The following is a 23,079-nucleotide window of genomic DNA, read 5'->3' as shown; positions in this document are numbered from 1 at the left end:
AATAAATGAGCAATTCTGCCACATTTTGAACTATTTAAAAAATCTGACAGGAATTGTTCAAGGGTTAAAAACGTTCAAATTTCCTTCTGGACGAAATGTTGGTGCAGCTGTGCTCCTCCCCTCACATCTGGCACACAGCCAGTGCTTCTCCCTCACATCTGGCACACAGCCAGTGCTTCTCCCCCACATCTGGCCCACAGCCACTGGCCACATGATGCAATCAGGCAGGGAGCTGCTTGGCTCATTAGCTTGACTCTGCCTATTGGCCGTTGCTTGGTGACGCAGCTCAGCCAGGCTGGAGTGAACGACTGCGATCCGAAGGTTTTGCAGCAGTTGGAATGATTGGCTGGGGGAGCTGTGTTCTCTCCCGCGCTCTCTCCCTCTCACTTATTTCTGGCACCAGGAAGGAGTTAACTACAAGAGATTGGGTTGCAGTTTTAGTGAGGACTTTGCTCACACGCACAGGCCACTCAGTCAGAGTCTGGTTTCCACTGAAGGACCAAACAGAGTGAGCCTTTGAGACCAGAAGCCCCTGATGTGTGGAGCTGCTGGAGAGCGAGGCCTGAATCCTGATGCCTTTGCGAGGGTTGTGTTTGCTGCTGTGCTGCCGACAAGGCTTCAGTTTGCTGGGCCGAGATTATGGGGAGGCTGAAAAAGCAGAAGAGCTACAGGAACTGCAGAAAGAACAAGTCCAAACAGTGAGTGAGGCCCAAGGGCATCGGAAGCAGCTTGCAGTGGGTGTGAGGGTAGGGGTAGGATTGCGGGGCAGGATCGCGGGGGTAGGATCGGCGGGGGGGCAGGATCGGGGGTGGTAGGATCGGGGGGCAGGATGGGGGGGTGGTAGGATCGGGGGGCAGAATCGGGGGTGGTAGGATCGGGGGACCGGGATTGGGCGGGGCAGGAGCGGTGGGGGGGTGGGGTAGGATCGGGGGTGGTAGGATCGGGGGACCGGGATTGGGCGGGGCAGGAGCGGGGGACCGGGATTGGGGGGCAGGAGCGGTGGGGGGGTGGGGTAGGATCGGGGGTGGTAGGAGCGGGGGACCGGGATTGGGGGGCAGGAGCGGGGGACCGGGATTGGGGGGCAGGAGCGGGGGACCGGGATTGGGGGGCAGGAGCGGGGGACCGGGATTGGGGGGCAGGAGCGGGGGACCGGGATTGGGGGGCAGGAGCGGGGGACCGGGATTGGGGGGCAGGAGCGGGGGGGGGCGGGGTAGGATCGGGGGTGGTGGGAGCGGGGGACTGGGATTGGGGGGCAGGAGCGGGGGACCGGGATTGGGGGGCAGGAGCAGGGGACCGGGATTGGGGGGCAGGAGCGGGGGACCGGGATTGGGGGGCAGGAGCGGGGGGGGGGGTAGGATCGGGGGTGGTGGGAGCGGGGGACTGGGATTGGGGGGCAGGAGCGGGGGCGGGGGGGGGGTGCGGAATCGGGGTCCGGGGGAGTTTCGGGGTCCGGGGGTGAGGCTGCAGTGGGTGATGGGTGGCGGAGGGGATCCTGGGGTTTTGGGGCGAGCTGGAGCTATTTTAACCCTTTGTCCTCCCAACATCCTTTCAAATAAAATTAAATATTTCAGATTAACCCTCAAAGAGGCTGGAATCCTGACCTCCTGTCACCGGGGAGAGTCAGGATCGAGGGTTAGGGGACAGGTTAGGGGTCAGGACTGGGGGTCCAGGGGGACGAGCACAGATTTTTCAACAATTGGGATCTTTCTGTTCTTTGCAAAGTCCCAGCCCCGCTTGGGGTCGGAGAATTCCTGTTTCCCGATTCCCCAGTCAGTGATGTGAAAGCAGCAGAATCTGTGGGAATGTTCGGTCTCTCATTAACACAGTGACGCGAGTGATCTGGGAGCGGGAGCCACTGATCAGTAAATAGCGTAACCCAACACACTGCTGTTATTAAGAAAACAAACTTTTCATGTAGGCATTGATTTTAAAAGCTTGTCCAGAGTTCAATCAACAACTCCACTCCACAGCAATGTGAACAGGTTCCCTTAATCCACGGAGCAGGAATGGCAGAGCCTCCCACTGATAACAAAAAGTAACCAGGACCTGGAATATATACAGACTCAAATCCAGGAGCTAAGCTCCTTATACCAGCACCCTAATCCTGGAGCAACTTCCTTACACCAGGATTGTACCCAGGAGCTGGAATTCCTAAAGCAAGACTCAGATACGGAATTGGGTTCTGTATACTGGGATTGGGAACCAGGAGATGGACTTCTTACACCCGGATTGGGATCCTATCTCCGACCTATCCCTAATATCCCTATAACGTCACCCTGACAGGTCACAACACAGAGGTTGGGGTCAGCACTCCAGCTTGGGCCACTTGGGACTGCGAGTGACTCTCACTAATCCAGTGCGCTCCTGTGTGTCTCTGGAGCGGGTGGAGTTGTGTGGATCAGATGATTTTCAGTGATTCCTGTGATTCAGCACCCCATCTCCTCAGGGAATAGGACAGTGGGGCATTAAAGAATGAGAGGAATGTGAAGATTTGGGCTCACAGGTATATTTCCCAGCTCCTGTATCCCATGTTCCCAGCTCCTGTATCCCATGTTCCCAACTCCTGTATCCCATGTTCCCAGCTCCTGTACCCCATGTTCCCAGCTCCTGTATCCCATGTTCTCAGCTCCTGTATCTCATGTTCCCAGCTCCTGTATCCCATGTTCCCAGCTCCTGTACCCCATGTTCCCAGCTCCTGTATCCCATGTTCTCAGCTCCTGTACCCCATGTTCCCAGCTCCTGTATCCCATGTTCTCAGCTCCTGTATCCCATGTTCCCAGCTCCTGTATCTCATGTTCCCAGCTCCTGTATCCCATGTTCCCAGCTCCTGTATCTCAAGTTCCCAGCTCCTGTATCCCATGTTCCCAGCTCCTGTATCCCATGTTCCCAGCTCCTGTATCCCATGTTCCCAGCTCCTGTATCCCATGTTCCCAGCTCCTGTATCCCATGTTCCCAGCTCCTGTATCCCATGTTCCCAGCTCCTGTATCTCATGTTCCCAGCTCCTGTATCCCATGTTCCCAGCTCCTGTATCCCATGTTCCCAGCTCCTGTATCCCATGTTCCCAGCTCCTGTATCTCATGTTCCCAGCTCCTGTATCCCATGTTCCCAGCTCCTGTATCTCAAGTTCCCAGCTCCTGTATCCCATGTTCCCAGCTCCTGTATCCCATGTTCCCAGCTCCTGTATCCCATGTTCCCAGCTCCTGTATCTCAAGTTCCCAGCTCCTGTATCCCATGTTCCCAGCTCCTGTATCCCATGTTCCCAGCTCCTGTATCCCAAGTTCCCAGCTCCTGTATCCCAAGTTCCCAGCTCCTGTATCCCATGTTCCCAGCTCCTGTATCCCAAGTTCCCAGCTCCTGTATCCCATGTTCCCAGCTCCTGTATCCCATGTTCCCAGCTCCTGTATCCCATGTTCCCAGCTCCTGTATCCCATGTTCCCAGCTCCTGTATCCCATGTTCCCAGCTCCTGTATCCCATGTTCCCAGCTCCTGTATCTCATGTTCCCAGCTCCTGTATCCCATGTTCCCAGCTCCTGTATCCCATGTTCCCAGCTCCTGTATCCCATGTTCCCAGCTCCTGTATCCCATGTTCCCAGCTCCTGTACTGTGAGATGGAGCATACAGCGGAGTCTTGCTTGCCGGCCTTTTTCCTGATGCTTAATGTTTTTTTTCTGATACAGGCATCCTCAGATCTGAGCCTGGCTCAGCCAGCAGCCCCCAACACCCCAGACAGGTAAGACATGTCTCCTAATCGTGCTGCTAATAAGATTTAACGGGGAGTTGCCCCGAGTCAGAATCACTGCACTGGGTGTGGAACCGGAGTCAGGAGTCTCTGCACTGACTGTGTTACTGGTCAGTATTCTATCACTAGTTACATTGTATATGTTACCAGTCAGTATTCTATTGCCATTTAAATTGCCTGCGTTACTGGTCAGCATTCTATTGCTAGTTATACTGTGGATTACTGGCTTTTTAAAATTTGTTTATGGGATGTGGGCATCACTGGCATGGCCAGCATTTATTGCCCATCCCTAGTTGCCCTTGAGAAGGTGGCGGTGAGCCGCCTTCTTGAACCGCTGCAGTCCGTGTGGTGAAGGTGCTCCCACAGCGCTGTTAGGGAGGGAGTTCCAGGATTTTGACCCAGCGATGATGAAGGAACGGCCGATATATTTCCAAGTCAGGATGGTGTGTGACTTGGAGGGGACCTTGGAGGTGGTGGTGTTCCCATGCGCCTGCTGCCCTTGTCCTTCTAGGTGGTAGAGGTCGCGGGTTTGGGAGGTGCTGTCGAAGAAGCCTTGGCAAGTTGCTGCAGTGCATCTTGTAGCTGGTACACACTGTAGCCATGGTTCGCCGGTAGTGGAGGGAGTGAATGTTTAAGAACATAAGAATTAGAAGCAGGGAGTAGGGCATATGATCCCTCAAGCCTGCTCCACCATTTAATAAGATCATGGTTGATCTTCATCCTCAACTCCACTTTCCCGTCCAATTCCCATATCCCTTGATTCCCCTAGAGTCCAAAATTCTATCTATCTCAGCCTTGAATATACTCAATAACTCAGCATTCACAGCCCTCTGGGGCAGAGGATTCCAAAGATTCACAACCCTCTGATTGAAGAAATTCCTCCTCATCTCAGTCTTAAATGGCCGACCGCTTATCCTGAGACTATGCCCCCTAGTTCTAGACACTCCAGCCAGGGGAAACAGCCTCTCAGCATCTACCCTGTCAATCCCCCTCAGAATCTTATACGTTTCAATGAGATCACCTCTTATTCTTCTAAACTCCAGAGAGTATCGGCCCACTCTACACAATCTCTCCTCATAGGACAACCCTCTCATCCCAGGAATCAATCTAGTGAACCTTCGTTGCACCGCCTCCAAGGCAAGTATATCCTTCCTTAGATAAGGAGACCAAAACTGTGCCCAGTACTCCAGGTGTGGTCTCTCCAAGGCCCTGTACAATTGGAGCAAGACTTCCTCACTCTTATACTCCAACCCCCTGCAATAAAGGCCAACATGCCATTTGCCTTCCTTATTGCTTGCTGTACCTGCATGCTAGCTTTCTGTGTTTCTTGCACTAAGACACCCAACTCTCTCGGAACACCAACATTTAATAGATTTCAACACTTAAAAAATATTCTGTTTTTCTATTCTTCCTACGAAAGTGAATAACCTCACATTTCCCCAAATTATACTCCATCTGCCACCTTATTGTCCATTCAATTAACCTGTCCAAATCTCTCTGCAGCCTCTTTGCATCCTCCTTACAGCTTACTTTCCCATCTAGCTTTGTATCATCAGCAAGCTTGGATACATTACACTTTCAGGCTTGGGCTGATAAGTGGCAGGTAACATTCGTGTCACACAAGTGCCAGGCAATGACTGTCTCCAACAAGTGAGAGTCTAAACACCTCCCCTTGACATCAACGGCATTACTATTGCCGAATCCCCCACCATCAACATCCTGGGGGTCACCATTGACCAGAAACTTAACTGGACCAGCCACATAAATACTGTGGCAACAAGAGCAGGTCAGAGGCTGGGTATTCTGCGGCGAGTGTCTCACCTCCTGACTCCTCAAAGCCTTTCCACCATCTACAAGGCACAAGTAAGGAGTGTGATAGAATACTCTCCACTTGCCTGGATGAGTGCAGCTGCAAAAACACTCAAGAAGCTCAACACCATCCAGGACAAAGCAGCCCGTTTGATTGGTACCCCATCTACCACCTTAAACATTCACTTCCTCCACCACCGGCGTACCGTGTCTGCAGTGTGTACCATCTACAAGATGCACTGCAGCAACTCGCCAAGGCTTCTTCGGCAGCACCTCCCAAACCCGTGCCCTCTTCCACCTAGAAGGACAAGGCCAGCAGGCGCATGAGAACACCATCACCTCCAAGTTCCAGTCCAAGTCACACATCATCCTGACTTAGAAGTATATCGCTGATCCTTCATCATCGCTGGGTCAAAACCCTGGAACTCCCTCCCTAACAGCACTGTGGGAGCACCTTCACCACACAGACTACAGCGGTTCAAGAAGGCGGCTCACCACCACCTTCTCAAGGGCAATTAGGGATGGGCAATAAATGCTGGCCTTACCAGGGACACCCACATCCCAGGAATGAATTTTAAAAAGCCAGTAATGCACAGTATAACTAGCGATAGAATACTGACCAGTACAACAGTCAATTTAATTAGCGTTAAAAGATTTCCCTTTCATAAACCCATGTTGACTCTGCCTAATTATAATATAATTTTCTAAGTGCCTTGTTACCACTTCCTTAATAATGGATTCCAGCATTTTCCTGATGACTGATGTCAGGCTAACTGGCCTGTAGTTCCCTGGTTTCTTTCCCCCTCCTTTCTTGAATAGCGGGGTTACATTTGCGACCTTCCAATCCACTGGGACCATTCTAGAACCTATGGAATTTTGGAAGATCACACCCAATGCATCCACTATCTCTGCAGCCATCTCTTTTAGAACCATAGGATGTAGGCCGTCAGGTCCAGGGGATTTGTCAGCTTTTAGTCCCATTAGTTTCTCAAGTACTTTTTCTCTACTGATATTAATTACTTTAAGCTCCTCACTCTTATTAGCCCCTTGGTTCCCCACTATTTTTGGTAGGCTTTTTGTGTCTTCTACTGTGAAGACAAATAAAAAATGTTTGTTTAAATCTCTGCCATTTCCTTATTCCCCATTATAACCTCTCCTGTCTCAGCCTCTAAGGGACCAACGCTTACTTTTGCTACTCCCTTCCATTTTACATACCTGTAGAAGCTCTTACAATCTGTTTTTATATTTCTTGCTAGTTCACTCCATATTCTATTTTCTCACTTTTTATCAATTTTTTGGTCATCCTTTTGCTGGTTTCTAAAGCCTTCCCAATCCTCAGGCTTACTACTATTCTTTGCAACATTATAAGCCTTTTTAAAAATCTAATACTATTCTTAACTTCTTTAGTTAGCCATGAATGGATCACTGTGGAGTTTTTTATTTATCAATAGAATATATATTCATTGAGAATTTTGGAATATTTCTTTAAATGTTTGCCACTGCTTATCTACCATCGTACCTTTTAATCTAATTTCCCAATCTACCTTAGCCAACTCGCCCCTCATACCTATGTAATTGGCTTTATTTAAATTTAAGGCTCTATTTTTGGACTTAAGTATGTCACTCTCCAACTCAACGTGAAACTCTATCATATTATGATCACTCTTCCCCAGCGGATCCTTTACTATGAGGTAACTAATTAACCGTGTCTCATTACACAATAGAAGATCTAAAATAGCCTGTTCCCTGGTTGGTTCAATGATGTATTGTTCTAGGAATCTGTCTCAATGCAGTCCAAGAACTCGTCTTCCAGACTACCTTTGCCAATTTGATTTGCTCAGTCTATATGAAGATTAAAGTTTCCTAAGATTATTGCATTACCTTTATTACAAGCTCCTATTATTTCTTGATTAATACTCTGTCCAATGGTATAGCTACAGTTAGGAGGCCTATAAACAACTCCTACCAATGTTTTCTGCCATTATTATTTGTTATCTCCACCAATACTGATTCTACTTCCTGACCTTGAGCCAAGATCCTTTCTCACTACTGTCCTTATGTCATCCTTTATTATCAGGGCTACCCCCACCACCTTTACCATTCCATTTTCAAAATGTCAACTACCCTGGAATATTCAGTTCCCAACCTTGGTCACCTTGCAACCATGTCTCTGTAATGGCTATTAGATCAAACCCATTTATCACTATTTGTGTCACTAATTTGTTTATCTTGTTACAAATGCTTTGTGCATTCAGATAAAGACCATTATTTTAACCTTTTACTATTATTCCCTGCTTTCACCTTATTCGCTGATGCATTTTTATCGTTAAACTCTCTGTCCCTTCCTGTCACACTCTTCTTATCTTTACCCGAATTGCTACACTGCTCCATTGCCTTGACTTTTCACTTTAGATTTCTAAATTCCCCCTCCTTTTTAGTTTAAAGCCCTATCTAAAGCCCTAGTTATTCGATTCGCCAGGATGCTGGTCCCAGCCTGGTTTAAGTGGAGCCCGTCCCAATGAAACAATTCCCTCTTTCCCCAGTATTGGTGCCAATGCCCCATGAATTGAATCCCTTTCCTCCCACACCACTCTTTGAGCCACGCATTTAACTCTCTAATCTGTTTGTCCCTATGCCAATTATCGTGTGGCTCAGGTAACAATCCAGAGATTATTACCTTTGAGGTTCTGCATTTTAATTTGGACCCTACCTCCTCAAACTCTCTCAGCAAAACCTCATTTATAGTTCTACCTATGTCGTTGGTTCCTATGTGGACCACGACAACTGGATCCTCCCTCTCCACTCCAGATTCTTCTCCAGCCGCGAGGAGATATGCTTAACCCTGGCACCAGTCAGACAACACAGCCTTCAGAACTCTCGGTCGTGGCTGCAGAGAACAGTATCTATCCCCCTGATTATACTGTCCCCTACCACTACAACATTCCTTTTCACTCCCTCCCACTTGAATGGCCTCCAGTACCACAGTGCATGGTCAGTTTGCTCATCCACCCTTCAGACCGTGCCCTCATCCACACAGGCATCGGGAACCTCATACCTGTTGGATAAGGGCAAAGGCTGAGGCTCCTCCAGCACTGCACCTGGGGTCCCCTTACCTACCTGAGTCGCAGTCACACCCTCCTGTCCCTGACTACGAACCAGAACTGTACCACTACCTAAACTAAGGGATGTGACTGCCTCCTGGATCAAAATGTCCAGGTAACTCTCCCCCTCCCTGATGCCCCGCAATGTCTGCACCTCGGACTCCAGCTTAACAACTCTGAGCTGAAGTTCCTGGAGATGCAGACACTTACTGCGGACGTGGTCGTCCGGGATTGCGATGCTCTCCACAAACTCCCACATGCTGCAGTTACGGCACACCGCCTGCACTGCCATCCCTATACAACCTTGTTTTATTTATTTAATTTCTTAAAGTTTATGTATTAAATTAACTTAGCTTATAGTTTAGTTTTTTAACTAATTACCAGATCTAGTTCAAGTAATAGGTAGATTAAATTAAATATTTACCTGTAATACAAACCATTACAAGTATTGGAGGCAAAAAGTAGCGCTTTCTTCCCCCTCTGCACCGAATTCCCACTCTCTCCAAATTCCCAACTTTTCAGGTAGCGGGTGGGGTTCCAATCAAGCAGGCTGCTTTGTCCTGGATGGTGTTGAGCTTCTTGAGTGTTGTTGGTGCTGACTCATCCAGGCAAGTGGAGAGTATTCCATCACACTCTTTACTTGTGCCTTGTAAATGGTGGAAAAACTTTGGGGAGTCAGGTGAGACACTCACCGCAGAATACCCAGCCTCTGACCTGCTCTTTTAGCCACAGTATTTATCCGGTTAAGTTTCTGGTCAATGGTGACCTCCAGGATATTGATGGTGGGGGATTCAGCGATGGTAATGCCATTGAATGTCAAGGGGAGGTGGTCAGACTTTCTCTTGTTGGGCGTGGTCATTGCCTGGCAGTTGTGTGGTGCGAATGTTACTTGCCACTTATCAGCCCAAGCATAAATGTTGTCCAGGTCTTGCTGCAAGCGGGCATGGACTGCTTTATTATCTGAGGAGTTGCAAATGGAACTGAACACTGTGCAATCATCAGCAAACGTCCCCACTTCTGATTTTATGATGGAGGGAAGTTCATTGATGAAGCAGCTGAAGATGGTTGGGCCTAGGACACTGCCCTGAGGAACTCCTGCAGTGATGTCCTGGGGCTGAGATGATTGACCTCCAACAACCACAACAATTTTCCTTTGTGCTAGGTATGACTCCAGCCAGTGGAGAGTCTTTCCCCTGGTTCCCATTGACTTTACTTTCACTAGGGCTCCTTGATGCCACACTTGGTCAAATGCTGCCTCGATGTCACAGGCAGTCACTCTCACCTCACCTCTGGAATTCAGCTCCTTTGTCCATGTTTGGACCAAGGCTGTAATGAGGTTGGGAGCGGAGTGGTCTTGGTGGAACCCAAACTGAGCATCGGTGAGCAGGTTAATGGTGAGTAAGTGCTGCTTGATAGCAGTCAACGACACCTTCCATCACTTTGCTGATGATTGAAAGTAGACTGATGTCTTGCTACAGTTGTACAGGGCCTTGGTGAGACCACATCTTGAGTATTGTGTGCAGTTTTGGTTGCCTTATCTGAGGAAGGATATTCTTGCCATGGAAGGAGTTCAGCGAAGATTCACCAGGCTGATAACTGGGATGGCAGGAATGACGTATGAGGAGAGATTGGGTCGATTGGGCTTGTACTCGCTGGAGTTTAGAAGAATGAGGGGATCTCATTGAAACGTATAAAATTCTGTCAGGACTGGACAGACTAGATGCAGGGAGGATGTTCCCAATGGCAGGGAATCCAGAACCAGGGGTCACAGTCTAAGGATAAGGGGTAGGCCTTTTAGGACAGAAATGAGGAGGAATTTCTTCACCCAGAGAGTGGTGAACCTGTGGAATTCTCTACCACAGAAGGCAGTAGAGGCCAATTCATTAAATATATTCAAGAAGGAGTTGGATATATTTCTTAAGGCTAAAGGGATCAAGGGGTATGGGTAGAAAGCAGGTACCGGGTACTGAACTTGGATGATAAGCCATGATCACATTGAATGGCGGAGCAGGCTCCAGGGGCCAAATGGCCTACTCCTGCTCCTATCTTCTATGTTTCTATGATGAGGCGGTAATTGGCCAGACTGGATTTGTCCTGCTTTTTGTGAACAAGACATACCTGGACAATTTTCCACTTTGTTGGGTAGATGCCAGTGTTGTAGCTGTACTGAAAAAGCTTTGCTAGAGGCGCGGCTAGTTCTGGAGCACAAGTCTTCAGCACTACAGCTGGGATGTTGTTAGGGCCCATAGCTTTGCAGTATCCAGTGCGCTCAGCCATTTTTTTATATCATGTGGAGTGAATCAAATTGACTGAAGTCTGGCTACTGTGATGACTCAGGATGAATCACCCACTCGGCCCTTCTGGCTGAAGATGGTTGCGTTCACTGATGATGGTCAGCCTTGTCTTTTGCACACACGTCATTGAGGATTGAGATATTCATGGAGCCTCCTCCTCCCATTAGTTGTTTAATTGTCCACCACCATTCATGACTGGATGTGTCAGGACTGCAGAGCTTTGATCTGGTCCGTTAGTTGTGGGATTGCTTAGCTCTGTCTATAGCATGCTGCTTCTGCCGTTTAGCATGCATGTAGTCCTGTGTTGCAGCTTCACCAGGTTGGCACCTCATTAGTATTCTATTGCTAGTTAAATTGACTGTTATTGGTCAGTATTCGATTGCTAGTTAAATTGACTGTGTAACTAGTTGGTATATTATCGCTAGTTATACCAACTATGTTCCTGGTCACTATTCTATTACCAGTTAAAGTGACTGTGTTACTGGTCGATATTCTATTGCTAGTTATACTGTATTTTACTAGTTAGTATTCTATCACTAGTTAAATTGACTGTGTTACTAGTCAGTATGCTATTGCTAGTTATACTGACTATGTTACTGGTCAGTATTCTATCGCTAGTTAAATGACTGTGATACTGGTCAATATTCTAAGCCTCCAAACCGGCAACCTCTACCACCTAGAAGGACAAGGGCAGCAGGCATATGGGAACACCATCCTAACTTCAAAATATATTGGCGTTCCTTAATTGTCGCTGGGTCAAAATCCTGGAACTCCCTCCCTAATAGCACTGTAGGAGTACCTTCACCACACGGACTGCAGCGGTTCAAGAAGGCGGCTCACCAGCACCTTTTCAAGGGCAATAAATGCTGGCCTTGCCAGCAATGCCCATATCCCATGAATGAATTTTTTAAAAATCTATTGCTAGTTAAATTGACTGTTACTGGTCAGTGTTTCATTGCAGCCATTCTGAGGATTGAAGGTTTTGTTTCAGACCAGAAGAGATTCCAGAGGAAATGAGGAGCCTGATAATGGAAAAAGCCAAAAGGAGAGCAGTGATTGCTGTGGACAAGGGCATCATCATACAGGGTGAGAGGCCTGCGAGTTAAACTGAGATTTGAACTGATAGTTACTGCTCCTTAAACCTGGGAAGAAGTGACAGCAATATTCAATAAATTGTTTTGGCTGTATTTTGTATTGAGGGAATAGTTATGTTCGCAGATTGAAGCTGTTGTGGTTCAGGGTGGAGAACAGACAGCTAGGGGATTGTGGTTTCTTTGGACATGTGACCCAAAGGCTTGCTCACAATTGTGTGAAGCAATTTTAACCCACAGGAACGGGCAGCGCACTGTGAAAACATCTGGGCAAAGACTTCCCGCCCGCCACCATCTGAACTTGGCCGTTTTTAGGTGGCCTAGGTGCTAGCCTGACTTGGGGGAAGCTCATTAAAGATGCTTATCAGGGGTCATATGATGTCATTGGCCCCAATGGCATTTTAACGGCCGACTAAGTGGGGGCGAAGAGGAGGTTCTCACAAGTAAGTCAAAAACATCCCTTCATGTGGCCTGGAGGAGCAGGCAGGAGTGTTTGGGCATCAGCTGCCCCAGGGTCCCAACCCCCTCCTCCTCACCCCCCATCCCCTCATTCCCTTCCTTCCCACCCCGCTCCTTCTCAACCCCACCCAACTTCCAACCTTCCACATCTACATCCCCCTCTTTCTCACCCCCAACTCCAGCCTCCCACCTCCAACTCCCTAACCCCCATCTCCAACTTCCAACCCCTCACCCCCCTCCTTCCCACCCCCCCTGCTCCCCATGGGCCCTCTCCTTCTTGAAGGTGCACTCAGTGGGGTGCAGGTTCCATGGGAGCTGAGCTTTCCCTGGTATCTCCCCAATTTAACATGGGGGCCTAATCTGGTCCTGATCCTGGCCCCCCAATATCCACAAACCTGCACTTTCCCGGAGGGTCACTGAGAGCAATCAGGAGCAGGAATGTGGCCTGTGCCCAGTTACAGGCAGGATGGGATTGAGTCTGGGTATCTCAGTATGGCACTGGGCAATGCCATTGGTCCTCATGGACTGGCCGTGTTGCCTGAAGCTCTGTCCCAGTGTCTCTCCCAACATATCAGCATCTGCAGGATGTTATTCAGTCTGCAGGATGACTATTTTTAAAACAGTAAGGATAATTTTAAATGATAATTTTGAGTTCTTAATGTCACCCAGTATCTGTCTGATGTGGTCTGCACACCCTGTCATTAGAAAGGACAGGCTCTTACTCCTCTCTAATCTGAGCACACAGACACTGTCTGCTCGCTGAGTTCCAGGAACTGAGAAACACCAGAACCACAATTCTACTTCAATAAACTGTGACCACACCAGAGTCTGTTTTAATCGCCAATGCCCGAGTCTCGGTACATGATGATTTATTGAAGTCGTATCTCGGGCTATTAGAACCGAGTGAAGCAGAAGGAATGCTGCCCACAAAAATGTCTCAATTTAATTTAATTTAAATATTACCGATAGTTCAGTGAATATATAGAGCGTGGGGAACAGTGTGGAGCCACAGTCCGTGCTGAATCAGTGCGGTTGGACGTCAGGTTCAGCTGTGATGCCCCTGTAATCAAATATCTGACTGACATTCACTGCCTAGGCTCATTTGTGTAGAATGATTGTTTGCTGGAGGGCGATCAGCGCTTGTACACCAACAGTACACAACGAGAATTTGTAGGCCTGTGGGGAAAGAGCAGGGGAGTGGGACTAATTGGAGAGCTCTTTCAAAGAGCCGGCACAGGCACGATGGGCTGAATGGCCTCCTTCTGTGCTGTCAGATTCTCTGATTCCAATGAGCATTTTCAAAAGAGGGGGTGGCATTTTTTAAGGTTTCACTGCTCCCTAATTGGAAACTGATCCCCAAACCCAGACACTGAACCCCAGACCCAGTGACTGAACCCCAAACCCAGAGACTGAACCCCAGACCCAGTGACTGAACCCCAGACACTGAACCCCAAACCCAGAGACTGATCCCCAAACCCAGAGACTGAACCCCAGACCCAGTGACTGAACCCCAGACCCAGTGACTGAACCCCAGACCCAGTGACTGAACCCCAGACCCAGTGACTGATCCCCAAACCCAGAGACTGATCCCCAAACCCAGAGACTGATCCCCAAACCCAGAGACTGAACCCCAGACCCAGAGACTGAACCCCAGACCCAGAGACTGAACCCCAAACCCAGAGACTGAACCCCAAACCCAGAGACTGAACCCCAAACCCAGAGACTGAACCCCAAACCCAGAGACTGAACCCCAGACCCAGAGACTGAACCCCAAACCCAGAGACTGAACCCCAGACCCAGAGACTGAACCCCAGACCCAGAGACTGAACCCCAGACCCAGAGACTGAACCCCAAACCCAGAGACTGAACCCCAAACCCAGAGACTGAACCCCAAACCCAGAGACTGAACCCCAGACCCAGAACCCCAAACCCAGAGACTGAACCCCAGACCCAGTGACTGAACCCCAGACCCAGAACCCCAAACCCAGAGACTGAACCCCAAACCCAGAGACTGATCCCCAAACCCAGAGACTGAACCCCAGACCCAGAGGCCGAACCCCAGACCCAGAGACCAGGCCCCAGAAGCCAGAGCCTGAACCCCAGACCCAGGGATTGAACCCCAGACCCAGAAACCGGATCCCAGACCCAGAGACCGGACCCCAGACCCAGAGACCAGGCCCCAGATCCAGAGACCGAACCCCAGACCCAGGGACCGGGCCCCAAACCCAGTGACTGAACCCCAGACCCAGAGACCGAACCCTAGTTCCACTCTGTGTTGGTTACTATGTTTCCAGATATTACGAGACCTGCTTCCTGCTGCCTCATGTCTTTCATTGGTTGCTAGGTTGGCTGTTTAAAGAGGTGCGGAGCGGTGTGAAGACGCCTTGGCTGAAGGTTCGGAAACACTGGTTTGTGCTGACGCAGGAGTCGCTGGATTATTACACCAACAATGAGCTGAATGCGAAGCGACTTGGCATGTTGGTCCTGACCAGCCTTTGCTCCGTGCTTTGGCCTGACAAGTGCACATACAAGGGAACAGGTAGAAGTTTCTGAACAGACATTCGATCCCTGGTGACAAATAATACCAGGTAGCAGAGTGGAGCATCTGGGGCTCCTGTGCAGCGCCTCCACATGAAGCAAGCAAACATTCACCCAACCAACCCCCACACTTGCAAATCTAAAAGCAGTGAGGATAAAGTTGTCATGTTGCAGGGAAAGGTGAATAGAATCCATTGTTTTGAGGACTCACTGGGACATGAAGGAGCTAAACGTGAATCAGATACAGGGGAGCAGGAGCAGATCAGTGAGACCGAGGGGCAATTGTGCAGCCAGGCAGATGTGTGAACGGCCCCTTGTACTCAAGGAGTGGGCACCTCAACACCGTGGGACAGTCAGGCACCATCTCTGACACTGCCCGCCCATGCTGGATAAACCCTCTGGCATTACCCCCCACTCTGGGGGTGGGGGCTTGGATTGCCCAACACTGATAAATCTCTAGAATCGATCATAATGACATTATTCAGCCAGTGACCCTTCTATAACTTTCTAATTTGCATTCTGTTAAAGCCAAACAGCCCAGTTCCTGCTTCTCTCCCTGTTTCCCATTCCATCCAGCCATTAATTCCTTGTTCAATTGAAGATAGCATCAGGTGGAAATTTCACTGATCAGCAACATGGTGCCAGTGAGAGGCCGTTACCCTGAATAAACAGTGACTCTACAGTTACAGTGAGTGACCCGTACCCTGAATAAACAGTGACTCTGTACAGTTACACAGTGAGCGACCCTTACCCTGAATAAACAGTGACTCTGTACAGTTACACAGCGAGTGACCCTTACCCTGAATAAACAGTGACTCTGTAGTTACACAGTGAATGACCCTTACCCTGAATAAACAGTGACTCTGTACAGTTAGTGAGTGACCCTTACCCAGAATAAACAGTGACTCTGTACAGTTACACAGCGAGTGACCCTTACCCTGAATAAACAGTGACTCTGTACAGTTACACAGTGAATGACCCTTACCCTGAATAAACAGTGACTCTGTACAGTTAGTGAGTGACCCTTACCCAGAATAAACAGTGACTCTGTACAGTTACACAGCGAGTGACCCTTACCCTGAATAAACAGTGACTCTGTACAGTTACAGTGAATGACCCTTACCCTGAATAAACAGTGACTCTGTACAGTTACAGTGAGTGACCCGTACCCTGAATAAACAGTGACTCTGTACAGTTACACAGTGAGTGACCGTTACCCTGAATAAACAGTGACTCTGTACAGTTACAGTGAGCGACCCTTACCCTGAATAAACAGTGACTCTGTACAGTTACACAGCGAGTGACCCTTACCCTGAATAAACAGTGACTCTGTACAGTTACAGTGAATGACCCTTACCCTGAATAAACAGTGACTCTGTACAGTTACAGTGAGTGACCCTTACCCTGAATAAGCAGTGACTCTGTACAGTTACAGTGAGTGACCCTTACCCTGAATAAACAGCGACTCTGTACAGTTACACAGCGAGTGACCCTTACCCTGAATAAACAGTGACTCTGTACAGTTACACAGTGAGTGACCCTTACCCTGAATAAGCAGTGACTCTGTACAGTTAGTGAGTGACCCTTACCCAGAATAAACAGTGACTCTGTACAGTTACACAGCGAGTGACCCTTACCCTGAATAAACAGTGACTCTGTACAGTTACAGTGAGTGACCCTTACCCTGAATAAACAGTGACTCTGTACAGTTACACAGTGAGTGACCCTTACCCTAAATAAAGTGACTCTGTACAGTTACAGTGAGTGACCCTTACCCTAAATAAACAGTGACTCTGTACAGTTAGTGAGTGACCCTTACCCTGAATAAACAGTGACTCTGTACAGTTACACAGTGAGTGACCCGTACCCTGCTAAATAAACAATGGGGGTTATTCCAATTCTGATAATTTGCTTTGTAAAGCAATTTCACAATTATTTTCAGGCTGCTGGAACATCACAGTGTACGGACGAAAGCATCGCTACCAACTCTACACCAAACACCTGAACGAGTGTATCCAGTGGGCTTGTGCCATCCAAAATGTCATTGATTGTAAAGCTCCTGTGGAGACACCAACACTGCTCCTGATGCAGGACATCGAGGTATTCTCCAAATGATGCTTATTTACTCTTTGATGCAGCCAACTACTGGTTGAAGGGGAATTTGCTCATTGGGTATTTGGTGATTGGTTTACTGATTTATGGCTGTTTACTGATTGAGGGACAGAAGGTTTCTCCATAATGAACAATGTCAATGAAAGGCAGGCATTTGGCATTAAGGATCCACGGACACTATTTGAAGACGAATTTATTTTGACAAATTTCAGCCATTGGTCTTTCCTTTCTCACTCTTGTCTTTTCTCTTTACAGATTCTGACTCACCTGGTGTGTTATTCCAGCATTTGCAGTTCTTAGTTTTGATTTTCCATCAGCTATTTATGAAATTGCCTCCTCTTTGTGACTGATTCCGATTGAGTTGAGCTCCTAGCCTGTTTCTGAATCTAAAATCTATCCTGCTTCCTCTATTCCAGGAGAATTACACCAATTCTGAAGTCCTGGAACACATTTACAAATGGAATCCCATTTTGCAGTACACCCAGAAGCCACTCTACGCCCCTCTCCTCCCATTCCCCTATGGATCTGTGGGCCATCACTGTAAGTACAAAACTCTGTTTGGTGATTGAGTGTAATGTTCTGCAAATTAATCAAACTGGTGTTAAAACCCTGACCTAATCTATCAACACCAGACGCACAGGTTCAGAATCAGATCATATTTTTGGGGGGGGGAGTTCCGGAGGGAGTTTAGGAGAGTTTGGAGGAGGAGGGAAGTAATGGAGGGGGATGATGAGGGTAGTGTGGTTAATGTTCTGTATATGGACTTTCAAAAGGCATTTGACAAAGTACCACATAATAGACTTGTTAGCAAAATTAAAGTCCATGGGATTAAAGGGACAGTGGCAGCATGGATACAAAATTGGCTAAGGGATAGAAAGCAGAGTAGTGGTGAATGGTTGTTTTTCAGACTAGAGGGAAGTGTACAGTGGTGTCCCCCAGGGGTCAGTATTAGGACAACTGCTGTTTTTGATATATATTAATAACCTGGACTTGGGTATACAGGGCATAATTTCAAAGTTTGCAGATGATACGAAACTCAGAAATATAGTGAACAATGAGAAAGATAGTAACAGACTTCAAGAGGACATAGACAGACCAGTGAAATGAGCAGACACATGGCAGATGAAATTTAAACCGAAATGGGAACCGAAACTGCACACGGTGTCTAACTTTGGCCTAGTCAATGTTTTGTACAAATTTATTGTTACTTTACTCATACCCTGTGGCATCTGCACTTGCACTTTCATCAATTCTCTATTTGAACCCGAGGTCTCTCTGTTGATTCACACCCTGCGTCTTCCCACTGAGTGTGTACTCTCGGTACTTGCTTTACCTCACATTTATAGCCACATTAAATTGCATCTGCCACCTGTCTGCCCATTCTGCTCACCGATTGTTTCCTGAACTCTGTTACAGTCCCCATGCTTTGTCAAACCTTTCACCTTTTGTGTTGTCAGCAAGTTTTGAGATTGTGTTCCCTACGCCCAGATCCAAATCATTAATATATAAGACCAAGAACGATCAATGGAAACTAAGCAAGCAATTCCTAAAATCGATTACTAGGGCAATTAAAGTAGGAACAAGGAAGGACAACAGACTATTAAGGACTACAGGGAACCTGTAAGCTTGGCTCAGTGATTGCATGTTTACCTCTGCGGTCATCCACTTTGGACTTATAAAGGATGGATCAGAGTACTTTCTAAATGGTAAAAAACTAGAAACGGTGGAGGTCCACGTACATCGATCATTAAAATGGCATGGACAGGTACAGAAAATAATCAAAAAGGCTAATGGAATGCTGGCTTTTATATCCAGAACTAGGGTATAAGGGGGTAGAAGTTATGCTGCAGCTGTACAAAACCCTGGTTAGACCACACCTGGAGCACTGTGAGCAGTTCTGGGCACCACACCTCAGGAAGGATATATTGGCCTTGGAGTGAGTGAAGCATCGGTTTACCAGAATGATACCCGGACTCCAGGTTTTAAATTACGAGGAGAGATTACACAAACTAGGGTTGTATTCCATGGAATTTAGAAGGTTAAGGGATGATTTGGTCGAAGTTTTCAAGATATTAAGGGGAACTAATAAGTAATGTTCCCTGTAACTTTTTTTGGGTGTGCGGCCCCTTTAAGTGGCTGCACAGCCGCATGAGCGGTTAATCCAGTTTAAAATCCAGTGAGTGGCCTGTGCGGGAGCTCCAGACCGCTGCACAGCCATGTGGCCACGCAGCTTAACAGAAACATTGCTGATAGGGTCGATAGAGAGAAACCATTTCTGTTGTTTGCGGAGTCTAGGACTAGGTGACATTACTTAAAAATTAGAGCCAGGCCTTTCAGGATTGAAGTTAGGAAACACTTCTACACACAAAGGGTGGTAGAAGTTTGGAAAACTCTTCCGCAAACAGCAATTGATGCTCCATCAATGGTTAATTTTAAATCGGAGACTGATTTCTGTTAACCAAAGGTATTAAGGGATATGGGGCAAAGGCGAGTAGATGGGAGTTAGGTCGCTGATCAACCATGATCTCATTGAATGGCGGAGCCGGCTCGAGGGGCTGAAGGGACTCCTCCTGTTCCTATGGTCCTGAGTCAGACAGCCTGTGGTCAAAGTGCACTCCAGGAATTTAGCTCATAATCTAAGCTGCCGGTTAACTCTGGCCTTGTAATATTGGAAGCGCTGTCCATCAATCAATGTTAAACTGAATTCCTGTCTTCCCAATATTCTCCCCCAACACTCCCAGAAAATGCCGTTATAGTGAGGCCTTGCTATCTGGAAACTGGCTGCCATACAGTGACTGTACTTCAACAAGTCATTGGGCGTGAAGCTCTCCCTCAGTACTGAGCACTATTTAAATAGAAGTTCTTTCTTATTTAAAGAGAGTTACTGAAACAGGTTAAAGGAGATATTAGAGCGGCAAAAAATCCTGAGAGAATAACAAGAAATGGTAAAGATGATGAAATATTCTTTCAGTTTCCATATTGCACCTGCCAACTATTAGCAATTCACAAACATCAAAGCAGTTTGGAACTCAGTGACCGGAAGTTCAAATTCTAAAGGTAGCACTGAAAGTGAAGAAGAAAATAGTTAAAATATTAAATTATTGACCCGGATTTTGCGGTCAGCAGCGAAGGAACAACGCTTGCCGTTCACTACACTGACAGCTGCCCACAGACTTTTTGCGAGCTTTTGAGCGACAACTTGCTGTCATCGGGCATCTGATCCAGCACGCCATCCTCTACAGGGGATCTGTGGTGAGAGAGAGCAGGGGAAGCAACAGAGAGGCTCTTCAACCAATCAGATTAAAGAATCCTCACTGAGACACACACAGTCTAAACCAGGAATTATAAATTAGATTTAAATCATGTGCAGAAAGCGAAATAAAGATTGGAAAGAAAGACTTGCATTTATAAAGTGCCTTTCATGACCACCAGATGTCCCAAAGCGCTTTACCGCCAATTAAGTATTTTTTGAAGTGTCGTCATTGTTGTAATGTAAGAAACGTGGCAGCCAATTTGCACACAGCAAGCTCCCACAAACAGCAATGTGATAATGACCAGTTAATCTGTTTTAATGAGGTTGATTGAGGGATAAATATTGGCAAGGACACCGGGGAGAACTCCCATGCTCTTCTTCAAAATAATGCCATGGGATCTATAATGTCCACCTGAGAGAGCAGACAGGGCTTCGGTTTAATGTCTCATCTGAAAGACGGCACCTCCAAAGTGCAACACTCCCTCAGCACTGCACTGGAGTGTCAGCCTAGATTTTTGTGCTCAAGTTTCTGGAGTAGGACTTGAACGCACAACCTTATATTAAAATAGGGATGGGAGGAGAAGGAGATGGGGAGGGGGAGAGGATGGGGAGGGGGTGGGGAAGGAGACTAGGGAGGCATCTTGTGGGACTCTGGCAGTCACTTAATATTTGAATCTGTAAAAGGGCACCAAGTCTGATCGAGGCTCATTAATCCAACCCCAGCAGCGGAGTTAATATTGGGATTTATTGTAGTGGATGGGCTGGAGAAAGATCTGTACCATTATAAGGAACAGGCAGTGTGTTGGATCCTGTCTGACAATTCTCCTTGATGAAATTTACTGCAGTGAAGTATGAAGTGATGCATTTTGGCAGGAAGAATTAGGAGAGACAATACAAGCTAAATGGTACAATTTTAAAGGGGGTACAGGAACAGAGAGACATAAGGGTGTATGTGCACAAATCTTTGAAGGGGGCAGGACAAGTTGAGAAAGCGGTTAAAAAAGCACACAGGATCATGGGCTTCATAAATAGAAGAAAAAGTACAAAAGCTAGGAGGTGATGCTAAACATTCATAAATCATTGGTTAGGCCTCAGGCAGGGTATTGTATCCAATTCTAGGAACTGCATTTTAGGAAGGATGTCAAGGCCTTAGAGAGGGTGCAGAGGAGATTTACTAGAATGGTTCCAGGGATGAGGGACTTCAGTTAATGAGGAGAGACTGGAGAAGCTGGGATTGTTCTCCTTAGAGCAGAGAAGGTTGAGAGGAGATTTAATAGATGTTCAAAATCATGTAGGGTTTGATAGAGTAAATAAAGAAAAACTTTCCAGTGGCAGGAGGGTCGGTAACCAGAGGACACAGATTGAAGGTGATTGGCAAAAGAGCCCGAGGGGAGATGAGGAAACATTATTTTAAGCAGCGAGTTGTTACGATCGGGAACGCGCTGCCTGAAAGGGCGGTGGAAGCAGATTCAATAACAACTTTCAAAAGGGAATTGGATAAATACTTGAAGGGAAAACATTACAGGGCTGTGGGGAAAGAGCAGGAGGAGTGGGACTAATTGGAGAGCTCTTTCAAAGAGCCGGCACAGGCACAGTGGGCCGATTGGTCTCCTTCTGTGCTGTATCATTCTAGGATTGTTTCTGAGGATGTTACAGATAACATAATTTGATTACAGTTTTTGAACATTCGTGAAACAAAATCCGACGTGAAAAATAGTTGTAATTAAAGTAGTTTCCTGGGCTAGGTTATTGATTAAGGATTTTAAAGGGGAACCCCCTGCTCCAAGCTACTGTCACTGGTACAACAGGGCAACACACAGTAAACTGAGGGACGTGAGGTGGTGTCTATATCAGGGAAGGTTGGGGAAGGGCTGTAATCTGGCAGGGGGTTAGAAGCCAGCCGGTGTTGTTGGAGTTTAGGGTTACACTCACACAAGCTCAAATGTGCTGCTGGGCATTAGTTCAAGGACTCAAAGTTCTGCAGCAATTGGTGTCAGCAGCATTTCCCGTGGAAAACCCAGCGGGAGATGGTAGAACGTTTCAAGTCAGCAGTGAAATGCGTTGTTGTCAGGCCCAGTTCAGAGGGTCTCTGAATGATATTATTCTTGCTGAATGCTGTGGTTTTGTGATGTTTAAACTCTACTGTCACTGCAGGGAGAAATCTCTGAACAGTTGTTGGAATGAAACAGAACCTGAGCCGCCTGAGTTGGAACGGAACAAAAATGTCTAAATATCTTATTTTTGAACAACCCACAGGAACCCCATTGGTTTAAGTCACTGCAGCTTTTTCCCTTGTCAGTTTTCTTTGCTCTCCTGAAGGTGCTGACTCTCCTTGAGGTTCAGCTCCACAAGTGCCCTCCAATCATGTGGGATCCTAGTCAGTGAGTATTCAGCTACAGCAGGCTTCACAGCTAAACCCAACACTGCCTTTACCCGACACCCACACACACTTTCCAGTGGGAGTCAGCGGATGTTGATCAGGAGCAGGAGTCAGCGGATGTTGATCAGGAGCAGGAGTCAGCGGATGTTGATCAGGAGCAGGAGTCAGCGGATGTTGATCAGGAGCAGGAGTCAGCGGATGTTGATCAGGAGCAGGAGTCAGCGGATGTTGATCAGGAGCAGGAGTCAGCGGATGTTGATCAGGAGCAGGAGTCAGCGGATGTTGATCAGGAGCAGGAGTCA

The 23,079-nt window shown here is 47.5% G+C and overlaps 1 protein-coding gene across 4 annotated transcripts in view; it reads left to right on the top strand.

Moving 5' to 3' along the window:
* The first annotated feature begins 317 nt into the window (after positions 1–317).
* plekhh3 (pleckstrin homology, MyTH4 and FERM domain containing H3) overlaps positions 318–23,079 on the top strand; it is a 60,323-nt gene continuing 37,561 nt past the window's right edge. For 2 of the 4 annotated variants that reach the window (XM_085966046.1, XM_085966048.1), the window contains exons 1-6: positions 318–698; positions 3,679–3,731; positions 11,936–12,030; positions 14,839–15,033; positions 16,975–17,132; positions 17,561–17,684. In XM_085966046.1, the coding sequence (XP_085822172.1) occupies positions 573–698; positions 3,679–3,731; positions 11,936–12,030; positions 14,839–15,033; positions 16,975–17,132; positions 17,561–17,684 (751 nt within the window). In that variant the 5' untranslated portion in view covers positions 318–572. The remainder of the gene's footprint in view (positions 699–3,678; positions 3,732–11,935; positions 12,031–14,838; positions 15,034–16,974; positions 17,133–17,560; positions 17,685–23,079) is intronic. The other 2 variants (XM_085966045.1, XM_085966047.1) reach the window with 2 other exon arrangements.

Source organism: Somniosus microcephalus, chromosome 24, assembly GCF_052327205.1.
Source record: "Somniosus microcephalus isolate GS21.2 chromosome 24, FLI_Smic_1.0, whole genome shotgun sequence".
NCBI classification, from domain to species: domain Eukaryota; kingdom Metazoa; phylum Chordata; class Chondrichthyes; order Squaliformes; family Somniosidae; genus Somniosus; species Somniosus microcephalus.
The sequence above is the reverse complement of the archived record's forward strand: the minus strand, read 5'-3'. Positions and strand labels throughout refer to the sequence as shown.